General features: G+C 43.5%; 1 protein-coding gene across 3 annotated transcripts; it reads left to right on the plus strand.

Annotated features, from left to right (window-relative positions):
• Positions 1 to 1,571: 1,571 nt before the first annotated feature.
• On the plus strand, positions 1,572 to 17,046 carry LOC121314036 (cysteine/serine-rich nuclear protein 1-like). 3 transcript variants are annotated; one of them, XM_041246820.1, is made up of 5 exons: positions 1,572 to 1,767; positions 9,572 to 9,768; positions 11,906 to 12,165; positions 12,332 to 12,628; positions 12,898 to 17,046. In XM_041246820.1, the coding sequence occupies exons 2-5, from the start codon at positions 9,600 to 9,602 to the stop codon at positions 14,347 to 14,349; spliced, it is 2,178 nt and encodes a 725-aa protein (XP_041102754.1). In that variant the 5' UTR covers positions 1,572 to 1,767; positions 9,572 to 9,599; the 3' UTR covers positions 14,350 to 17,046. The 3 variants fall into 3 exon arrangements, with proteins under 3 accessions (XP_041102754.1, XP_041102753.1, XP_041102755.1); XM_041246819.1 differs by having other exon boundaries at positions 1,573 to 1,767; positions 9,575 to 9,768; XM_041246821.1 differs by lacking the exon at positions 1,572 to 1,767 and adding an exon at positions 9,254 to 9,406 and having other exon boundaries at positions 9,575 to 9,768.
• The last annotated feature ends 4,769 nt before the right edge of the window (positions 17,047 to 21,815 follow it).

Here is a 21,815-nt window from a genome sequence, read left to right on the forward strand (position 1 = left end):
GGGGGAGCATGGACCAGGATGTGATGGGCACATCTGCAGACAGGCAGTCTCGGGGGAGCATGGACCAGGATGTGATGGGCACATCTGCAGACAGGCAGTCTCGGGGGAGCATGGACCAGGATGTGATGGGCACATCTGCAGACAGACAGTCTCGGGGGAGCATGTACCGGGATGTGATGGGCACATCTGCAGACAGGCAGTCTCGGGAGAGCATGGACCAGGATGTGATGGGCACATCTGCAGACAGGCAGTCTCGGGGGAGCATGGACCGGGATGTGATGGGTACATCTGCAGACAGGCAGTCTCGGGAGAGCATGTACCGGGATGTGATGGGCATGGAGGCCCATGTGAGTACTGTTAGAAGATGGTAACTGGCATGCTTGTGAGCAGTATCTTTCATAAGCAATTGAAACTTAAAATCTTTGAAAAGTCCAATTGTAATGGATAGGAAACAAACTTGCACCCCAATGTGCAATGCAATAGTGTGGTGGCTGTAGCGTAGCCTGTGTATTTACACAGGAAGTACTCTGTGTGTGCTAGTGTTACCATGGTGCATGTGCTGCTCATAGATTTTCATTGGCTGCCGTGTTCAAAAATTTGGAAACAGCACATGATTGACAGCAAGACTAGGGGTGGTGATTGTATTGTCCTTCTCTCCTCACTCACTAACTAAATACCGGGGTATCTCTGAATGGATATTCGTCTCCTCTTTAGTACTATGCTAAATATCTTAACAAGTAAGACATCTCACAAGTAGACTGGCCCCTTGAAACGCTTTCCTTTTTCTAGGAAAGCAGCACAGCCGGGGATGAGGAGTTTGTTTCTGGATAACTTCACTCTACTTGTTCACTAAATATCGGTATCCCTGAATAGAAAATCATTTTAATGAACAGCCTTTCCCACAAGTGCAGTGCTGGTACCTCAAATATGATCCACTCACGACCAGTGCGGAGTGACTGGGTGTGACACTGTCTCTTCATTTTACCCTCAAAAAACAAGCTTCTGGCTCAGGACTGCCAAGGACAGCATCATGTCGTACCAGTCTTGACACTCGCCAGTCAAGAAAATCATTCCATTGGTGAAAGAGAACAAATGCAAAGCTGTTAACACTAGTGTGAGTAGGAAGGAAAGGGTGGGGGCAGGGAGTGTGAGGGTGGGGGTGATAGAGGGTCAGAACTGACCTGTCTTACTTCTTTAATGGATATACAACAAGTGCCTTTTTGTACAATAGGTGACTTAGATAATCAGTAATGAAGATCTTTGATAGTCACCCCCTGTTACACACTTTAGTATGGAAGATTTTAGTGTAGGCAAGACAGCAGCAGACAGAACTGATCCATTCTCCCCTCCCCCTCCCCGTTCGTTCTTGCATTCCCACTCAGGCAGTGTTTACAGGTCCCTGGGCAGGGGGGAGACGAGAGACAATGCAGCTGACTGGCTGTCAGGGTGTGCTGGCGCTGGGGCCGGTACTCGGAAGGCAGGAAGTGGTGTGGGCAGCCTTTCTCTCTCCCTTCCCCCGTGTCACTGCCTGCGTCACTCGGCCAGGGAGTTTTCCGCTGACGAGAAGGAGGTGCTGCTGAGCTAGATGAGTCAGACAACGCCAGCGTCGGCTGGGACGCTTTCAGGCAGACCGAGGCGAACAAAAAACACAGCGACCAGCAGTCTAGACTGTGCAAGGCTAAGCTCGCTTCAGAGGGATTCGTTTCGCAAACACAAAAAGGGTTTTTGCTGTCTTTCATTTATGGTGGACGGATACGCAAACTGTTGGTAAGTAACTTTATTTTTACGCTTGTCGGCAATTTTAACACTGAACGTTCAGTTTCTGTTTAAAGACCTTGATTCTGGACTACTGCCAGATAGCTGGAAGGCTCTGTGCCGTGTGTGACTGGAAAACACTAAGCAGCTGCGCTCGTTCGGTTTTGTTAAGGAAGTTCGGGCTGGTTGATACAGCCAGGGGGGTGAAGGTACACGTTTGCTTGTACGCTTCTTAATGACATCTGTGTCAGATGTAACATTGTGTGGGTTATTTGAGAAATGTACGTGTTCATCTGCGTACGGCGTTTTCCTGCATGCTTATTTCCATAACTTTGTTGTTTTTTTTTTAATGAGTCGCTGGGCAAAATGATTCGCTTTATTTAGAAATGGCTAACGTTAGCAGTATCTGCCTGTGCGCTGCACACCAGTAGAAAAAAGTGCCTAGACGTTTGCCAAAGCCAACAATAGTCTTGAAAGCGGCACGGCGAGGGAAATGCGACTCATTCCTAATACTGTAGTATTGTTGTCTAGTGCATCGCGGGGAGGGGTATAGTTCTGTAATGGGTTGCTACCAGCGGTCTAAGCAACAAGCGCATACATTGTGTGGCGTTTTGCTCTGCTAATTGGGGTAATATGCCACCTGACCCTGTTGCAGGCTGTTGATTTATAGGCTAACGCGATCATGCCTGTGTATCGGTGTCCACTGTTACAGAACTGACTGTCCTACACAGCAGCTGTGACATGACATTTTCAATGGTCCTGCATACCCGTGTTAATGGACGAGTAGGTTTATCTGTTGTCTTTAACGCTACATAAATAGCTGTAATGCGATGTTCAATGAGGTTTGTCGTCTTGAGGTTGTGTGTTCACTATACTCTTCTTAAATGACTGGATCAATCGGAGAGCGAGTCATTTCTTAGAGACTCCAGGCGATCTTTAAACGGGCAGTTCAGAAGAAGCTAATGAAGCCGTGGGGAGTAATGAACTCTGAATGTAGGATGCACGCTGAGCCATCTCCTTCGTTAGTTCGTGGTGAGCATATTGTCTTTCCCATACACACAGTGATACAGCAAGAGCGATGCAAAATACCCCTGGAAAATCACTAATGTGTGGTATTGTTCCTCATAATGACCAAAAGGAAATTTCGTGTTTTCGGTTTAAAAAATAATTCCACGGTACGCTGTAGTACAGTATTTCAGCTGCTTTGATACACACATACAGAATGTATTGATTTTTAAAAAAAATCCTTTAAAACATCTTGTTTCTTGCAAGATTGTGTTTAGTGATGTGGCTGGTTAGTCTACAATACATGTCTGGAGACATTGTGTGTACAGGGAGTGACGTCACGAAGGCTCCCGTCGGTATAAGCGGCTCTGTCTTTTAGGCTCTGCGGTGTCACGTTTAGTGTTGGGGGTCATTAAACGAATCTGCTAAGAGGCTGCGCTCTGCCTGACTGGCTGCCTGATTTCTGCTGGGCTGAAGCAGGAATGGGAAAGAGCAGCCCCATCTGTTGTATGCACAGTGAACATCCCACAGGGCTTGTGTGAACAGAGGGGAGTGGTAGAGGGGTTTGACCCCAGCGCGCCCCAGACAGCCTCCCCCCAAGCACCCCTGCATGGGAACCGTCAGGGCCTCTTGAAGCATGCATGTTCTACTGACCAGGAGGTACATGTTCTGTCACACTGAGCTGAAATAGCCTGCTAGCCCAGTGTGCAACGCCACACTTTTACTATGACTACCTTCAGTGAAGTGCCAGCTTGATGCAACTAGATACTGTGAACAGCACGGATGGGAGGGAGGTGGGGACTTGTTTTACAATGGTAAATATTACTCTGTGACTTCATCAGAACAGCTTAATTAGCACTTCCACTGAATCCTTTGTCACCTCCTGCTCATGTGCTCACGCCTGTGCCTTTATTACTTGGCTTGAGAGTTTTACAAAGGTCTCAAGTGTCCCCTTTAGCAGAGTCACCCTGGGAAAGTCCTCTCTTAAAATTCTCACAGGGTCTTTGAAAGGGGTAATCCCTGCCCTGTGGAGTACAGTGCAGAAGGAAGCAGCACTGTGCAGGTCATTGATGTGCTGCTTGTGCGTTCTCCTCAAAGATGCAGATCTGACAAGTTTGCATAACCTGTATTGATGAAACTTGATTGGTCTAGGAAGCCTACACCTATCAAATGAATAGTCCCCTTTATCAGGATGTACAAGGGTGTTGTTCATCTTATCAATAGAATGTAGCTAAAAACAAAAGGCAAGCGAGGGCCTTCAAAGACCTGTCAGAAGTTCTGTTTTCGGGGGGGGGGAGTAAATATGTTAATTAGAAAACTCTTGAAATTGTTGTTTTTGAAATATTAGCTGGAACAAAGAAAGTAACACCTTGCACACTGTAGCTGCACAACCCAGGCATGGAATGACCCTTGTGCTCGCTCAGATTCCATTAATTCCCACAGAGTTGCAGAATTCTTAAGGAGCACCAAAAATGGTGTTGCACTGGGAAATATCAGCCCTGAATTCCTTTTCCAGGGGATCGGCAGCAGAGCTCGGAGAGAGGGGAGGAGCACATCTGTGTTAAATATTTGTCGTGTAATCCCCAGGACAGTGGGAGTTGTGGTGCCAGAGTGGAATTCCTGTGGGTTTGATCCATCGTTCTTTATTGGCTTTTAAAAGCTTTATTTTTTCCCTGCTTGGAATGAATGAGTAAGGAGCTGGAGCCAAGGAACAGAATGTCTCTTGGCAGAATGTAGCCTGGAAGCATTGTAGTTTTGTGGAGGGGTCCAGGTTACTCAGGGAGAGCTGTTCCCATTGCTGCTGGTGTGCCACAAAGTGGCAGTGTAGAACCCTTAGTTTAGAAAGGTGGAGGTACTGTTCTATTGGTCTGCTATGGCACTGTAAATCTACAGTATGTGTAACCTCTCCCACAGTACAAATAATTATTTACATGAAGCTGGTCTCTCAGAAATCATTTTCATTCTACTACTTAAAAGTAGCTTTTTATTTTCCAAGTCCTGCAACACTTGGACACTAATATTTATTCGCAAAGTCCTCCAGCTGTAGTATCGTTTTGGTATAATAATAATAATGTATTTTATTTCTAGTGTTCTTGGACTACCTGTCATGTCTCTTGTTAGAATGAAAATCTGAGCCATTAAAAAAAACAAAAAACGCATTGTACTATTGCAGAGAGACGACGGGTCGTGTCCTGTTTAACGTGTTACTGGAAAGGTACAGTGTGTAACTGGCAGCAGGACACACAGTAAACTGTAAAAAAAACTCTGCCATGTGTTTTTCACCCAAGGGAAATGTATTATGATTTGCGCTAAAAAACATGTGTTTCCATTATTAATCGGAATGTTTTCCTGCATTGGTCAATGCGGCATGGAAACCCCATCACCAAAACCGTGCAAAACAGAATGAAGCTTATTTGTATTATTTTTTTTCTCTCGCTGTTTGCCATGCAGATCAGTCCCGTTTTCCCCCAGGTAGTTTGCATGAAACAGCCGCAGGTCAGGCTATTGGCACACGTTGCCAGGTGAACACCCAGGACACAGCGCTTCAGTTTAGCCTGCATGTCTTCCCCTGCCATGGAAATGGATTGACAGGAAGGTTTGTTTCAAGGTGCCGGCTTCCCTTCAGGAGCAGGTGTGGAGAAGAACAGGTGAGCACTCGGGGTGACCCGGCTCAGGCTTCCCACCACTCTGCTCAAACCCGCTTCTCTCGGGGCGCCAGGCAACAGGTGAAACACGTTTCCCGTGGTGACCAGGGGGCTGGAGATTACTGCAAATAAATGTACTTTCCTTTTTAACCTTTGTGCCCCTCTTTATTTACCTTCCCTGGCAGAACACAGAGAAAGTGACAGCCAAGGTTTCGAGACAGATTTATAAAGTTGCGCAGATTAAATATTCTGAAAAAAATTATTGATAGATTTAGAAATGGGCGATATAGATAGATCTAGAAACAAACACCAATAATTGTATAGTGCTGCTGACGAAGAGCATTTTTAAATGCATTCCCATTCCAGCAGCCAAGCAAAATAACTAAATCCAGTCTAGAATGCATAGTTAAAGAACTGTGAGCGTGTGTTAAACAGCGGAGTCGCGCTTCCCATCCTCTCCAGGGACCCTTTCTCTTGGCTGTCGTTTGGAAGTGTTTGCCCCATGGTGCAGTTACTTGGGCTGATCATGTGTGTGCTTGCATGTTAAATAGGCGTGTGAACTTTGTTTGACACCAGACCTAACTGAATGTGTCAAATTGAGCAGTTTCTTTTCTTGCTCAGGTTTGAAAGCAAAATGTGCATGGAGCATTTAGGTTAATAATGATGTGCATTAAGTATATATATTTGCCATAATGTAATTGAAGGGATTTCTCACTGTAATAGTATAGTAGTGTTACGTGGTAGACCTGCATTGCTAAAACAGGTGGCCAGTTGTCTTCTAAGTGCTGAAACCTATGGAGAGAAGCCAAGTTTGGTGTCTGTCCACCTGTTCAGAATTAAATGGATTGGCATGGTCTCCGGTCAAGCAGAACAATCTCAAATGTTGCAATAAAAAGAACTGCCTCATCCAAGCTTTTAATAAATTGGAAGCAGACAAGCTATTGCAACAAATGATATTCTGAAATATGCAAACAATTAGTTGAAACTGAAGTATATTGGTATACTGAGCTTGGGGAAGCAGTGAAGGGCAACAGAAATCAGAATGATCCAAATACAGAAGTATGCAATATCAGAAGAAAATAACGCTAAGAAAGTATTGCTTAGGTCTATAATCCTAGTGCATTCATAATGCCTAATTACAGGATTTTCAGTTACGTAAAACAACGGCATGTGGACAACACCGTGTACTGTGCAGGTTGAAATGCATTCTTGCATACTTTAATTATAATTTGTCCTGGCCATTTAAATTGTTTATCAATGCTGACTGCATAACGTGCAGACAGCTCAGTGTGGCTAGCTTTCAAAGGATGGCAAAAAATCACGGGGAGGAAGGGGCCTGCTGGATAAAGTTTCAAATGACTTGTGCAGCATTAACTCCTTAATGTACACAAGGGATTGAGTGCTGCTTCAAACTGTTTCTTCTTAATACATTTGAGAGTGATTTGATTATCAAAGGAAGGAAACTGACAACTTAGAGGATCAACCTGTCAGTGAATTAGAAGCTGGAGAGACAGAAAGAAGCAGATTAGCACCTCCCCCACTCACACATTCTAGAAAGAAATTCAGAGTAAGGGCTTCTCTGCAGCTAATGCTGCCTTTGGGGGCACTTTGTCTGCAGCGTATGTCAGCTGTGTTTAACAAGCCTCTTCTGAGAAAGAAAGAGGGAGTGACACTTTGGGAGCCACGAGAAAGTTTGATCTCCCCTGTAAACTGTGAAACGAACTAATTCCAAGCAGTCATCCGAAACTCCCCCACTGGAGCACGTCATGGATAAAGGTGTCGCTCGTCATTCACTCCCACACGCTGCTCTGTGTGTAATCTGCAGCTGACTTCGAACCACCAGCCTTTTGCCAGGAATTTGTAGGCAGTGGTGCTTTATTGCCGTAATAGATGGTCCCTTACGCTCTCCCTGAGTCATGCTGGCTCACAGTTACAGTACAGCGCGTCAGCTGTGATGCAGTGCTGGCTCTCCACCCCCTTCCTGACAGGAGCAGCCCTTCTTGTGATGGAGAGTTTAAAGAAGCTTTCCTCTGCACACGCAGGGTTGAGCAAAATACTCAGGAAATGTATTTTCAATACAAAATGCTCAGAAAACAATGTATCAAAATACAAATTACTTTGGAATCCCTGTATTTTCAATGCAAAATACAATTGTATTGGAAAATACAATTTGAAATTACAAAATACATTTAATAACCAAAACAGATTATTTATTTGAGATAGTAAGGCCTGAATCTGAACATTTTGGAGTGACTCTTCAGAGACAGTTACTTTTTCAAGCACCTTTGTTTTTTTTGTTGTCAAGATGCAGTTTTAAAATAGATAACAATTTTCAACACCAGAAAGTTTTAGAACTTATTTTTTTTGCAGAGGGGTAGGGGGAGTAATTCTATAGCAAGGAAAAACCTTTGAATATTCAAACAGCATTTATTTAATGTATAACATTAGTGTAGTTTTCAGTACACATTGATGTGCTAGACTGACGTGTGGCACTGTATAGTTCTCTATCAGTTCTGCTTCAGCAAACAAGTTTCTGCCAGAGGTCATCCATCAGCCGAGGTTTCTCGGGGGCTGAAAATCAAGACGACAAGAGAAGAGCCGCTCAACAGGAGCAGAGGAAGGAAGAATGGTATTAAAGTGTATAAACACCACCTTTAGGAAAGGGTATTGCTCTAAAGATGCAAGAAAATGAAGAATCTTCAGCTCAGCTTTGTTGCTTGTTGTTGAGGGAGTACTTTGCTATCCATAAAAACAAAAGCAGTCATCTTCTTCCTCTTCAAGGGGTCTCCCGCTAGAAGATTCTGATGCAAGACCCAGCTCTTCAGCAGCCTGAAGTGTTAGTTGATGGAGTCTTCTGCTGTCTCCAGAAAGACAGCGTGGCAGCCAGCGCATTATTGTTGATTTAAAGTTACTCTCAAGATGAACTGGTGCATACATGTGCATTTAAAAAAAAAAATTAAATCGAATACGCGATCACTGTAATTTAGTTTTATACAGCTGAAGCCTAATATTTAAACTATTACTGAAAATGTATTTTGAAATTACAAAATACTCAGGAAATGTATTTTTGTTACAAAATACTTCTAAATTGGCATTTGCATTACAAATTACAAAATACAAATGTAATTAAAATACATATTTTATTTACTTTCGATACTGCCCAACTATGTCCGCACCATGTTTCACGACTCTGTAGTCCTGCTTGGTTTGTATTGAGAGAGAGAGAGAGAGAGAGAGAGAATTACACTTGATAAAGGATGGTGTGTGTGCAGTACATGCCCATCAAGCTGAAAGTTATGCTGTGTTTCCAGGATTGGACTGTTTGAATTAGCAATCTAAATGTAAAAGTGCTGATTTTGTGGCATTACTTTAATTGTATTTAATTTTGAATGACCTGCCTATTTGTATGCAAGGGATTCTGTTAGTACCCAAATCCCCTGTGCAGTGTTGTTTGCTTTGGATTTCCAGCTCAGTTGACCAACCCCAGAGGGTCACAAAGGGCAGGCTTGTACAGTAATGGGATCTCTTGACCCCCAGGTAACCCTGCCTTGGTACTAAGGTACAGTAGGGTTTGTGGTTTGTTCACGGTTTATATCTATATCTCTGTAATTCAAACATCAATACCTGCTGCTGCATGTCTCTCTCTTATTTCTGAATGGGTTTTGCATTCCAGTGTGTTTCTCCTGTTCAGTCTGATTTGAAAGGGGGTCTCAAAGGTACCTGTTTAAATCTACCTGACTCCCTTGTGTATTTCGAGCTCCTGTTTTGACATGCCTTCTCGTCGCTTGTGTTTGTGACTCTGATGCATGTGTTCTTGATGCTTCATTCAATAACAGGCTCTGGCTGCTGTTCTCTAGGGAGCTCCTCTGGTAGTGGAAGCCAGCAGTCCGCACTCTGTGGAAACTGGCGTTTGCTTCTTTGATAATGAATGAGCAGGACTAACTGTAGCTTATTAAGAGACTGGTAAACAGCTAACAACATGGGTCCAACATGAGTGCTGTGTGAGTACAGGCTTTAGTGGCTATTCGTGATTAATGCTATTCATAATGAAATCTCTGTCTCATTATATTAATAAATCCCTGGCCTCTGCTGACTATGTCTGCTGCTTCTGGGATGTGTCCAGTGGTTTTCACTCCCTTACCTGTTCCTTCTCCTCTTTGTCCCAGCAGATTGACCGAGTAGCTCACATCAACCATGAGCGGGGTACTCAAGAGAAAGCTGGACAAGGTGGATGAGGACCCTTGCTACTCTTCCTCCTCCCCCTCTTCCTCCTCAGGATGGGAGTCGGACGGGGAGAGCTCCTCCCCCGAGACCCTGGACTCCAGGCCCCACAATCCCAGCGCCTTTCCAGCTCATTTCTCCAGTAAGTGTGTCTGCATTCAGGGGGTATCTTTAACCTTGCTTTAACCTTCTCTTCCAACTGGAAATTCAGTTGCAAACCAAACAATATGCTGGAAGAGAACAAATTCCTAACACATGAAAACACACAGTAACGAGGATACAGCATTCTTTCTATTGAAAACTTTAGAAACCTCATTCAGTGTCTTGTTTGCAGATTTTCGGGGCAATTCTTTAAATGCAGCTGCCCCTGATATGAAACAAAAAATAATACAACAGGAGCAATAATAAATGAACAGAGGCCAGGCATTATTAGCAAATCATAAATCCTCAACATCTGCTGATCTCTTCGAGTGTTTACACAAAAGCCCTTGCACGGATCTCGTGAGCAGAAAGGACTGACGGGGATGAAGGACAGACAGTTCCTGGCCCCGGTCCTCCAGCACTTTGGCAGCAATCCAGCATGCGAGGCGCTGCAGTGACGTGCGCTGGCACACAGAACACCATGCACTCTGACTGGCTTCCTGGCAGGCATCCAGTTGGGCTGCCAAGTATGGGAGAGGCTACAATTCAGCTCAAGTTGTGCAGCTTGGTCTCCTTGCTTTCACTGGAAAGTGTTTAGGTGTAGGGGAGGGGGGCTCTGTTTGCAGAACGACTCTACATTTGTGCTACAGGTTTACTGCATTAACTCTGCATTTACCAGGGTTTTTTACATAGGGATGTGTCCTAGAAATATTAAACTGAGGCTTTGTGTGCTTTTAGTTCAAGTCCCCTTGTGGTCTTGTTGAAAGTGTAACAGCCATTGTGTGTGTGAAGCGGGGGAGGTTCAGCTGGTAGTTTGGTATAACAAAGGTAAATATCTTAGTGGTTTAGGTCACTGAAAGCAAGCAAGTAAGAAATAAGGTGACTATAACCCCCATCCCTGTAAAAGGAAAACCGCAGCCTAGTATTGAAGCAGGTGTGGCTGGCCTGGCTTTGAAAGCTTTTCATGTAGCGAGTGTGCAGGTTCAGAGCTTGGTTGCATGAAACCACCAGCTCAGTTCATTTTCTTTGCCTGTTTCCTGGAGTTATTTCCAGTGTGAGACGCGGTTTCTGTAGCAGGCAGTGCAGCAGACACAGCCCCGCTTGAACAGCGTTCTGTATATGCAAGTCTCGCAGTCTTAACACCTTGCAGCAAACATGGGAATGTAGTTACTTACCCGTGTTGTACGCACGCAGGAAATGTATGAGCAAGTGAGGGGGGAGGGGAATAAAACACATTTACTTATTCCGCCACACAAGAGTGGCAGCTTGCCATTAACAAAGCAAATTCTGTTCTGTTTGGAGCCGCACTCATTATTGTGCTTCCGTTGTTTAATGGACTTCTTCAAAGCAACACAAAAATCTTGCTTGGTCTGTGCGTGATTATAAAACTTCAGCAATATTCTGCCTGACCAAACAGCTATTGCTCCATCTGGTGGCGTGCCCTGGGAAGTACCGTGGCACTGCTATTTGCTAAAGGGAGGGCCGGCAGGACGGCTGTGTTTATTAGATGGATAGAGAGAAACATGAGTGAGTGTCTGAGCTGTTTCAGCCACACCCCCACCCCACGCCTTAAAATGGCTCTTCCAGTTACCTTGGATGACTGCCTAGTAAAACATTCCACACTTTACTAGTCATAACATAGCTAATTTATTACCGATAACAAAACAGATGTATATTCAGTTAAAACATAGCCATGACTTGCCTTGTGCAGAGAATATCATCAATACACACTGAACTACAACTTTTAATTCAGGGGCGTGAATGAAGTATTACATTTCTTCATAGGGTTTTTTGGGGGGGGTTTTTGCATTGTGTTAGATTCAGGTGTAAATAGCTTTCAGAATCTCCCCCTTTAACTTTTCATAGCCTTAATGTATGTATGTAAACACTTGATCTGTGAATGTGTGTTCTTTGTGGCGGTGTGTTTCACGCTGTTGATCTGTGAATGTGTGTTCTTTGTGGCGGTGTGTTTCACGCTGTTGATCTGTGAATGTGTGTTCTTTGTGGCGGGGTGTTTCACGCTGTTGATCTGTGAATGTGTGTTCTTTGTGGCGGGGTGTTTCACGCTGTTGATCTGTGAATGTGTGTTCTTTGTGGCAGTGTTTTTTAACTCTCAGCTTCCCCCCCACTCTTTTCAGCTACATCAATCTTGAAGAGAGCCAAGCGGATCCGGAGAAACAACGTGCAATTCGACCAGGTCACTGTGTTCTTCTTCCCGCGCTGCCAGGGCTTCACCAGCGTGGCCAGCAGGGGGGGCTGCACCCTGGGCATGGGCAGGCAGCACAGCGCCTGCAGGCGGTACACGCTGTCTGAGTTTGCACAGGAGCAGCAGCACCTCCGCCGAGAGAAGCTCAAGGATCGTCTCCGGGAGGAGAAACTGGAAGTCCTTAAGCAAGAGGTACATCACTGAGGCGTGGTTACTGTTCGTTTGCTGCTCAGAGTGGTGGCAAACAAGGCAGTCTTCTTCCTGCAGGCTGCTCTTTTTTTACGTGTTCTTTGAGTCACACAGTAGTAATTAACAGTTGCATTGCCACACTCTTGACACACTGCTTTTTGTTTTACAGCTAATTAAAAATGGTGCTGCGCAGTCCAAAGAGGCGGCCCAGCTGACGCTGGATGATGTGTCTGAAGATGACATTGACGTTAGCGGAGTGGACTTTGAGGGTGGCTTCTTCCTCCACCCCTATCCATCCAAGAGACGGCATGCGCTGCTGAAGGCTGCCGGTGTCAAGAAGATCGACAAGGAGGAGAAGCGCGAGCTACACGCCATCAGGCTCTCCCGGGAGGACTGCGGCTGCGACTGCCAGGGCTTCTGCGAGCCCGAGACATGCAGCTGCAGCCTGGCAGGGATCAAGTGCCAGGTAGGGCTTCTGTTAGGACCAGCGTCGGAACCACAGCTGGCATTCCGCTATTCAACCTCCAAATCTGTGTTACACAGCAAACCAACAGAGAAAATTAAGGAGTATTTTGTACTTTACCAGACTCTTTTACATGAGCATCAGCATTCATGATGCAAAAAACAACCGAGGACACGACATCTGTGTCCTCTAGCTAGTTAGCTAGAACGACAGACTTTTCAGTATTTAAAAGGAATTGGTGCTAACAGTGGTCTCTTGCTTTCTCCCCACAGATGGATCATTCTTCATTTCCCTGTGGCTGCACAAAGGATGGCTGTGGGAACACACAGGGCCGGATTGAGTTCAACTCAAGCCGCGTACAGACACACTACATCCATACCATCATGAAGCTGGAGCTGGAGAAGAGGCTGGAGGAGAGCACTGACACCGGGGAGCAGTGTGAGAGGAGGCAGTGGCTGGAGGAGAGCACTGACACCGGGGAGCAGTGTGAGAGGAGGCAGTGGCTGGAGGAGAGCACTGACACCGGGGAGCAGTGTGAGAGGAGGCAGTGGCTGGAGGAGAGCACTGACACCGGGGAGCAGTGTGAGAGGAGGCAGTGGCTGGAGGAGAGCACTGACACCGGGGAGCAGTGTGAGAGGAGGCAGTGGCTGGAGGAGAGCACTGACACCGGGGAGCAGTGTGAGAGGAGGCAGTGGCTGGAGGAGAGCACTGACACCGGGGAGCAGTGTGAGAGGAGGCAGTGGCTGGAGGAGAGCACTGACACCGGGGAGCAGTGTGAGAGGAGGCAGTGGCTGGAGGAGAGCACTGACACCGGGGAGCAGTGTGAGAGGAGGCAGTGGCTGGAGGAGAGCACTGACACTGGGGAGCAGTGTGAGAGGAGGCAGCAGCTGAGCCCCTTTGTTTTCCAGTCGGAGGAGGAGCTCCGGGCTGTTTCCGCCAGCCCCAACTTTCACTTTAGCGCCAAACTGGACCCTATCGGAGAGAACAGCTGCAGCAGCGACATGACAGACTCCTCCAGCTCCTCGAGCCAGAGCGAGTACTCCTCGGGGCTGTGTGCTGGCAGCAGCAATCCTCAGCCTGACAAGCCACAGTCTGATGTGGATGATAATGGTCTGGCTAGGATTCTCAGCTTCAATGACTGTGACAATGAGGACTGCAGTAGCAGCAGCAGTGGTGACAGCTGTGACTGTCGGCGACAGGTGAACTTTGGCTGCTTCAACACCTTGGACTTCTTTAATGATAACATTGTCGAGGACCCCCAACGCAACACGAATGGTGGGGACAGCAGTAGCAGACATGTGTGTGGGCACATGTCCAGCATTTCAGAGTGCTTGGATGAAAACGCCAACCAAGACACTACGATGTTCCACAGCAGTGGCTCAAGCCAGGCATTCCCCAGCACCCCGTCCCCTTCGATCGATCATTCGTCTCCGAGCTACATGGACCTCAGCCTGTCTTCGGACTCGGATTTCGAGTTCTTCCATGGATTTCCGGACTATAGCCCTGGTTCTCTTTATAACTCCTTGAAGGAATATGAGAATCTGGACAGCTTTCTTCAGTTCCAGCTCCCCAGCTTCCCCCAAAACGGGGACCCCGGCACGTGCTTTTTGGAGTCTCTGATTGGTGTGTCGGAACCTGTCCCAGAACCCCCTGCTGCTTTCACAGACAATCAGCTCCTTGAAGAAGCCATCAAGTCGTCAGTAATGGAATCTGTGATGGTGTAAAACACGATGCAGTTTCAATCTTTACAAAAACCATTTCTAAAGAGAAACTCCTTTAATAAGGACTGTATATATGGGGTTTTTTACATTTGACATTTTATTGGAAGACTTGATTGATTTTAAGAAAGCTGTGATTTTTTTTTTTTTTAAATGTGTAAAGATATTTCTTATTTAGCCTCCAAAAAATGTAGTACGAATCAAACTGTGCAAACTGGCAGCTAACACACATTCTACTCAAGCTCTCTGGCCTTTTCTGTAACCCAAGGGCTGCAGATAAATCTCAGAAGGCTGGGAGATTTTGTTTTTTTTTACAATGACTCTTTAGTCAAGTTCTGAGTGCATTTGTTGTAAAAGCTGCCATGTGTGTATATAATGTTTAATTTTTCATTTTGTTGCTAGTATTTTATTTCAAGAAACATTATTATTATTATTATTATTATTATTATTATTATTATATTATTATTATTATTATTATTATTATTATTATATTTTGTCCTAAACTTGCATTCAGAGTGCATCTAAAAGGCATCTTAAGAAGGAATATTAAGTGCAACCACAGACTTCTCCTTGGGTTTAATGTTAATCGGGGCACCGCTGTCCTTATAGCGGCTTACAAAAAAATCTCAAATGCTGTGATAGCTGTGTGCGATTCTCTATTGCTAGAGCCATTTGCTGTGTTCACCGCGGCTGCTGGTTTTGTTACCTGGTGCTTTTTAAAAGCCGCTATAAAGATGAACAGTAGAGCTGCTGTTTGGGCAGCTTCACTATCATGCCATTTCAGATACTTTACCCCTGGCAAACATTGAGCTCTATTTTAACAACACGAAACCTGTCGCATGGTACTCGCATTTCCTTTGATGTGTTGAGATACTCTGGAGCAGCACATGTGTTTTGGAGTTGTGGTGTTTGTGTACAGCACTGCTCTGAGTTACAGCAATCATTAATATGAACATTTCTATTTATTACAAGCATAATGCTTTGAAACTTCACGTGTGTAACAAACTATAATCTGTAATACCTCAAGTATTACATCTTCTAATTTATTTTATGCAACTTCTCTGTATTTATTCAGAAGAACGGAGGCTCTGAGGCTTTGTTAGGTGGGCTTTTTGAAAGTGCAATCTTGTTTTTTAGTAGCACCGTCCCAAAACTAAACACTGCTTTCCTCAACCATTTACCTTTCTTTAATGAAACTTACCGGTCTAGCTTCTGTGGAATCTGATCTCAGAAAAACTAATCTTGGATGGGGAGGCATATGAGACGCCCATCGAGTTGACCGGGGGGTGTTTTAGTGAGAAACCGGGAAATTATAAATGTTTGTCGCATTGTTTTAGTACATTTGGATTTAAATTATTGGGTTCTAATTTATTTAATTAGTGCTTTGGTCTCTGTCCAGGGTGGCCCAGTCTTGTGCCTGTTATGCAGAGGAACCATCTACAGCAGCCCGCACAATCCAGGGGGCTCTGTTTACTGTGGGACTGTGCAATTGGTTCTTGGTCATTTTACTTTTCAAAATGCAAAGTAAAATGTTGAGTTATAGGGGTCGATTTGTGCTTCATGTACAATGTGTCAAATATTCAGAATTTTTATAAATAAATTGCATATAGAATCAAAATTAACCTGTATTAAGAAAATCAGACTATTTTAGAAGGAATCACATTTGTCTTTTTAAAATACCTTTTGTGCTAAAAAAATAAATGAAAATAAACTATTTTGCAAATTCTGAAAGATTTGTAATATATAATAAACTATTTTATTTGATAGTAATGAAGGTTGTTGTTGTCAAGCATTTAACCTCTATGTGACTGTCAGGAAGGATTCATGTATTTTTAAAAGTTTGTTTTGTGAACTGCATCAACACCAGTGCTTCATTCTTCAGTGTAAGGTTGGGGCAAAAGATTTTGCACCGTGGCCATGTTACCCTCAACAGGCTTATTGATTTGGCAATTCTCAGAACAAAAATATATGCAAACATTTTTTAAAAATCTTAAGGCATTGCAACACTTTGATGCATATATTGCAGGGTTTACAATCCAGTGATCTGGTGTCTATTTTGTAGTTTTTACTATCAATAAGCAGTTGAAGAATGATAATCTCTGTCCTGTCCCTAAACAGTCAGAAGTTACTGTATACAGTGGACTGTTCAAACTGCTGAGGCACTACTACATATCCAAACGGTACTAAATTCCATTTACAAAAGGCTTTGTATTTGACAGGCATTCAGTATATGCTGGCTCTTGCATGTGCTGTTAGTCGCTCATTCCTAGGGATCTCTGCACAGAGCCGATCTGCAGTATGATCTGCTGCAGGTACGACTGCTTTGCTGCCTCGCTTTTGTAGAATTTATTAGGTTTTTTGTGTTTGTGCCAACAAGAGGGCACCAGGTTCTGTAAAAAAAAAAAATGCTTCTGAAGAAAACCTGGATATTTATTAATGTGATCCAATTCTGATTTTATTGTTTTGTGTTGATCTTGGAGCTGTTTATTTCACAATTACCTTATTTCTGCCTTTTTATATATTGTAAATATTTCTTTTTGTTATAATTTGCTTAAAAAGGTACTGCAGAGCAGCAAAAAAAACAGAAACTATTTTTTACATTCCTTGTAAAGAATGCATTCTGTTTTATAAACGCTGCTCATTTCATCCAAGTAATATGAAGACATCTCTATTACTTTAAATAAAAAAAATGATTGTTGGAAATTGCTATATGTGTGTGTTTTAATGGCTTTTACCAGAACTGGAGTATTTCATTACTGGTCTGCGGGGATAGAAACAAGACTTGGATTGCAGAGCTGTTTCCCAGGCTCGGTATGTCTTATTAAACTCAAAGTAAACCAGGAATGGATCAGGCTGCTATGCAGTGGGAGTCTTTCTTCCATCCCGGCTTTGAGTAGTTCAGTAGTACTCAACTCTGCCCCTCGAGATCTAGTCCACTCTAGGTTTTTACTTCCAAGCAGGTTCTAATGTGGTTCCAAGCTGTTGAGAGGCAATTAAGTAATTTAGTACAGGGTTGGAATAAAGACCAGGACTGGACTGGGTCTTGAGGGCAGAGTTGTGTGTCACTTGAGTAGTTTGTGACCCTGTTTAAGAAGAGAGGGGTGTTGGTAGGACAGAGTATACTTAACCACGAGTCAGGTTGTGTCAATAACATTGAATACTCACAATATCATCTCTTAGAAATACCAAAAGCAAGCAGAAGGATGTTGTTGCTCGTGTAGACAGAGAAGAATGTTTGCTCAAAACAAGTATGAGCTTTCAGGGCTCTAGCTAAGGTAGGGTCGAGTACCTTCCTGTTTGAACCTACAAAGAGCACTGGCTTTACTTTATACCAGGGGTCCAGTCACGGTCCTGGAAGACTAATCCACTCCAAGTTTTACAGATTCAATGAGAGCATTAACTACTGCAGGGGCTGGGTGGAGGTTTCATTGGTTCTATTAAACAATTGAGAGCAGGGCTGGAATCAAGACCAGAAGTGGAGGGTCTGGCTTTGACCATTCCTGCTTCATGCAAATATATAGCCCAGTGGTTCCCAACCCCAATCCTGAGGACCCCCTGTTTCTGCTAGTTTTCATTCAAACTGACCTCTCAATTGCTTACTAGACACTTAATTGAACTGGTCACTTTCTTAATTAGACCTTTTTAATTGTGTTCAGCTCTTAAACAGTAGCAGAGGTCAAGTTGCTTCAAAATGTTACAGCTAACTTGAAATATGGAACTGACAAGAGCTGAAAAACGATAAAAAATTTTTTAAAAAAATCTAATAAAGCAGTTCAATGAAGGGTCTCGTTCAGTAACTGAGAGCTCAGTTGATATGAAAACCAGCAGACACACACTGGGCCTGGTTTGGGAGCCACTGATGTAGGCTGTATTGAACTAGAGTCTGGGATTCATGATCAGTGGAGCTGATCAGTCTGATTCAATGTTAGAATAAGACTAGCCGAATTTTTCTTAACATTGAAGGTCCCAGAACGAAGTAAATGCAGCTACTGAACTGCACAGGTGGATCGTCGCCTAACAGCCGTTCTACAGATGACTGCCGCTGGTGTTTCCCCCAATCACTGACCTCCTCATTTCAGAACCACAGCTAGATTAGAGGCTTGAAATTTCAGTTTCATGAAACAGAAATACATTTTCAGTTTCAACACGACTAGAAGAAAACAAGCAACCATAAATGACTCTCTCAGCATTCAAGCTTGCTTTATTTGGCTAGTTTCAAAATTATGTTTTATTTTTGTATTATTTAAAAACCAAACAGGGCCTCATATTAGTTACCAGGAACAATTGCATAGGTCTGATGTTTGAAGAACATATATAACTACAAAAAACATGGAACGTATTGCATAGATCTGATGCTTAAAAAACATATAACTACAAATAACATGGAACGTATTGTTTTTTTAAACTACAGTTTGGTTGGGAGACCTAAATATTGTGCTAATTAAACTAATTAGTGTCAACTGAGTAAGCTGTCAGGAGAGTAAATACTTGGCAAAACAATACTGTAGATACTCCAGCAAGAACACACGAGGCAGTAATGCAACGCTTCATACAGAAAATTACTTCTTGAGAGAGCTGTTTTTACAGAACTGGACTTCCAGTACCTGGAATGCATAGAACTATTTTAATAAAATTAAACACAGATCAAGTGTAGATAAGTGAACATAAGAAAATGAACAAACCAGAGAGTTGAGTACAATAATGCGCAGACTCGATTCTCAACAGCCCCCATCCCCGTCCCATGGAAGAAGTCACATGAAACCAGATACAAAGAGCATAACAGGATGGAGAAAAGGAAGTGATCCCAAGCTTCTCAGACACACAGCAAGCCTTTAAAATAACAGGCATGGGACGTGTGTGTGCAAAATATAAACAGGAGAGCAAAGGCAGAAACATTCAGGACGCTTAATAATAATAATAATAATAATAATAATAATAATAATAATGCTGCACTATTTTATATATATTAAAACAAGGCCCTGTCAACTCTGAAATGCTAATATACCAGTATCAAGGTTGTGAAATACTGTTACAAAAGTAAAATTAGAAAAATAAAACATGCTGTCACAATAAACAAGTCAGAGTGCAACATGTGGAGCTACTTGTGGCAGTCTGAGATCACACTGTAGCGAAGGGGTGCAGCGCTGAAATGAAGCCACCTCGCTGTCACTGTGAGTGCAGATTTAGTGCTCAACATGTGTGAGGGTACAGTGCTGCAGCAAGGGAGGAGGGCTGAGACTGTCTGGTACCTTGGTACGGTATTGTATGCATTCTGTGGAATAAGCTGCACAAAGTGCCACCCCACTGTGAAGTCTATTGAAGTGTCCTGAGCTCTGGGGACAGGATCAAACCTGTGTTGCATTGCATCCAGCATGCTGAACTGGAAATGAATGTAGGCTGTTCAGAACTACAGCAGTATGCACATGTATTACAACACCCCATTGCTTCTGTAGTTCAGCAGTGTGCACATGTATTAGAGCACCCCATTGCTCCTGTAGTTCAGCAGTGTGCACATGTATTACAACACCCCATTGCTTCTGTAGTTCAGCAGTGTGCACATGTATTACAACACCCCATTGCTTCTGTAGTTCAGCAGTGTGCACATGTATTACAACACCCCATTGCTTCTGTAGTTCAGCAGTGTGCACATGTATTACAACACCCCATTGCTTCTGTAGTTCAGCAGTGTGCACATGTATTACAACAACCCATTGCTTCTGTAGTTTTGTTGTGCATGTGAAATGGAACCACTGTAACTGAAAATCTTGGAAAATTGTCAAAATAGGCAAATTAGTGATTGTCTCATTTAATTGAAGACTTTAATGGCCACGCATGCAATTCATTTAACATAGTAAGAGAAAAGGGATACACAGCCACAAATGATAAAATAATGAAACTTTTTAGAAGTTGTTTAAGATGCCTCATTAAAGCACAAAGTGGTATAATATTTTCACACGAGTGCCTGTTGTTTCTATATTAGTGAATACTGAGTGGAAATGTAAATCCTCACACCCTGAGGTTTTCATGCAGGTCGGTATATAAAGGACACACACTGAGGTGTTCTTCCCAAACCCATGTTGCTCTTAAAATAGAGACTGAGTATTGCATTGAATTGCACCGAATGCTAACTGAGATCAAGGACGAGACCACCTTGCACCTTGTGACCTGAGCTGAATTTGAACCCAGGAGAGGCTTGTGGATCAGCCCTCTACGCCACCAAGAGCCACAAAACAGAGAACATTTAAATGAGCTGTGTGGAAGTCACTAACAGGAGTGCAATGCTCTTGATGAGAATGTGCAGTGAATTACAGACAGTGTGTGTGGAAGTCACTAACAGGAGTGCAATGCTCTTGATGAGAATGTGCAGTGAATTACAGACAGTGTGTGTGGAAGTCACTAACAGGAGTGCAATGCTCTTGATGAGAATGTGCAATGAATTACAGACAGTGTGTGGAAGTCACTAACAGGAGTGCAATGCTCTTGATGAGAATGTGCAATGAATTACAGACAGTGTGTGGAAGTCACTAACAGGAGTGCAATGCTCTTGATGAGAATGTGCAATGAATTACAGACAGTGTGTGGAAGTCACTAACAGGAGTGCAATGCTCTTGATGAGAATGTGCAGTGAATTACAGACAGTGTGTGTGGGAGTCACTAACAGGAGTGCAATGCTCTTGATGAGAATGTGCAGTGAATTACAGACAGTGTGTGTGGAAGTCACTAACAGGAGTGCAATGCTCTTGATGAGAATGTGCAGTGAATTACAGACAGTGTGTGTGGAAGTCACTAACAGGAGTGCAATGCTCTTGATGAGAATGTGCAGTGAATTACAGACAGTGTGTGTGGGAGTCACTAACAGGAGTGCAATGCTCTTGATGAGAATGTGCAGTGAATTACAGACAGTGTGTGTGGAGTCACTAACAGGAGTGCAATGCTCTTGATGAGAATGTGCAATGAATTACAGACAGTGTGTGGAAGTCACTAACAGGAGTGCAATGCTCTTGATGAGAATGTGCAGTGAATTACAGACAGTGTGTGGGAGTCACTAACAGGAGTGCAATGCTCTTGATGAGAATGTGCAATGAATTACAGACAGTGTGTGGGAGTCACTAACAGGAGTGCAATGCTCTTGATGAGAATGTGCAGTGAATTACAGTTACAGATAAGTCACTAACAGTCCTATGATGTAATGTATGTATACTCTCTGATTAATGTACTGTATACACTCTGATTAATGTAGTGTATAACTCTGATTAATGTACTGTATAGACTCTGATTAATGTACTGTATAGACTCTGATTAATGTACTGTATACACTCTGATTAATGTACTGTGTAGACTCTGATTACAGACACTGTATACACTCTGATTAATGTCTGTATACACTCTGATTAATGTACTGTATACACTCTGATTAATGTACTGTATAGACTCTGATTAATGCACTGTATACTCTGAGTAATGTACTGTAC

Source organism: Polyodon spathula, chromosome 4, assembly GCF_017654505.1.
Source record: "Polyodon spathula isolate WHYD16114869_AA chromosome 4, ASM1765450v1, whole genome shotgun sequence".
Lineage (NCBI taxonomy): Eukaryota > Metazoa > Chordata > Actinopteri > Acipenseriformes > Polyodontidae > Polyodon > Polyodon spathula.

Coding starts and splice junctions, on each gene's coding strand:
- LOC121314036 (XM_041246820.1), top strand. CDS start 9,600: ATGAGCGGGGTACTCAAGAGAAAGCTGGACAAGGTGGATGAGGACCCT. Junction 9,769..11,905: donor CTTTCCAGCTCATTTCTCCA/GTAAGTGTGTCT, acceptor CACTCTTTTCAG/CTACATCAATCTTGAAGAGA. Junction 12,166..12,331: donor TGGAAGTCCTTAAGCAAGAG/GTACATCACTGA, acceptor TTTGTTTTACAG/CTAATTAAAAATGGTGCTGC.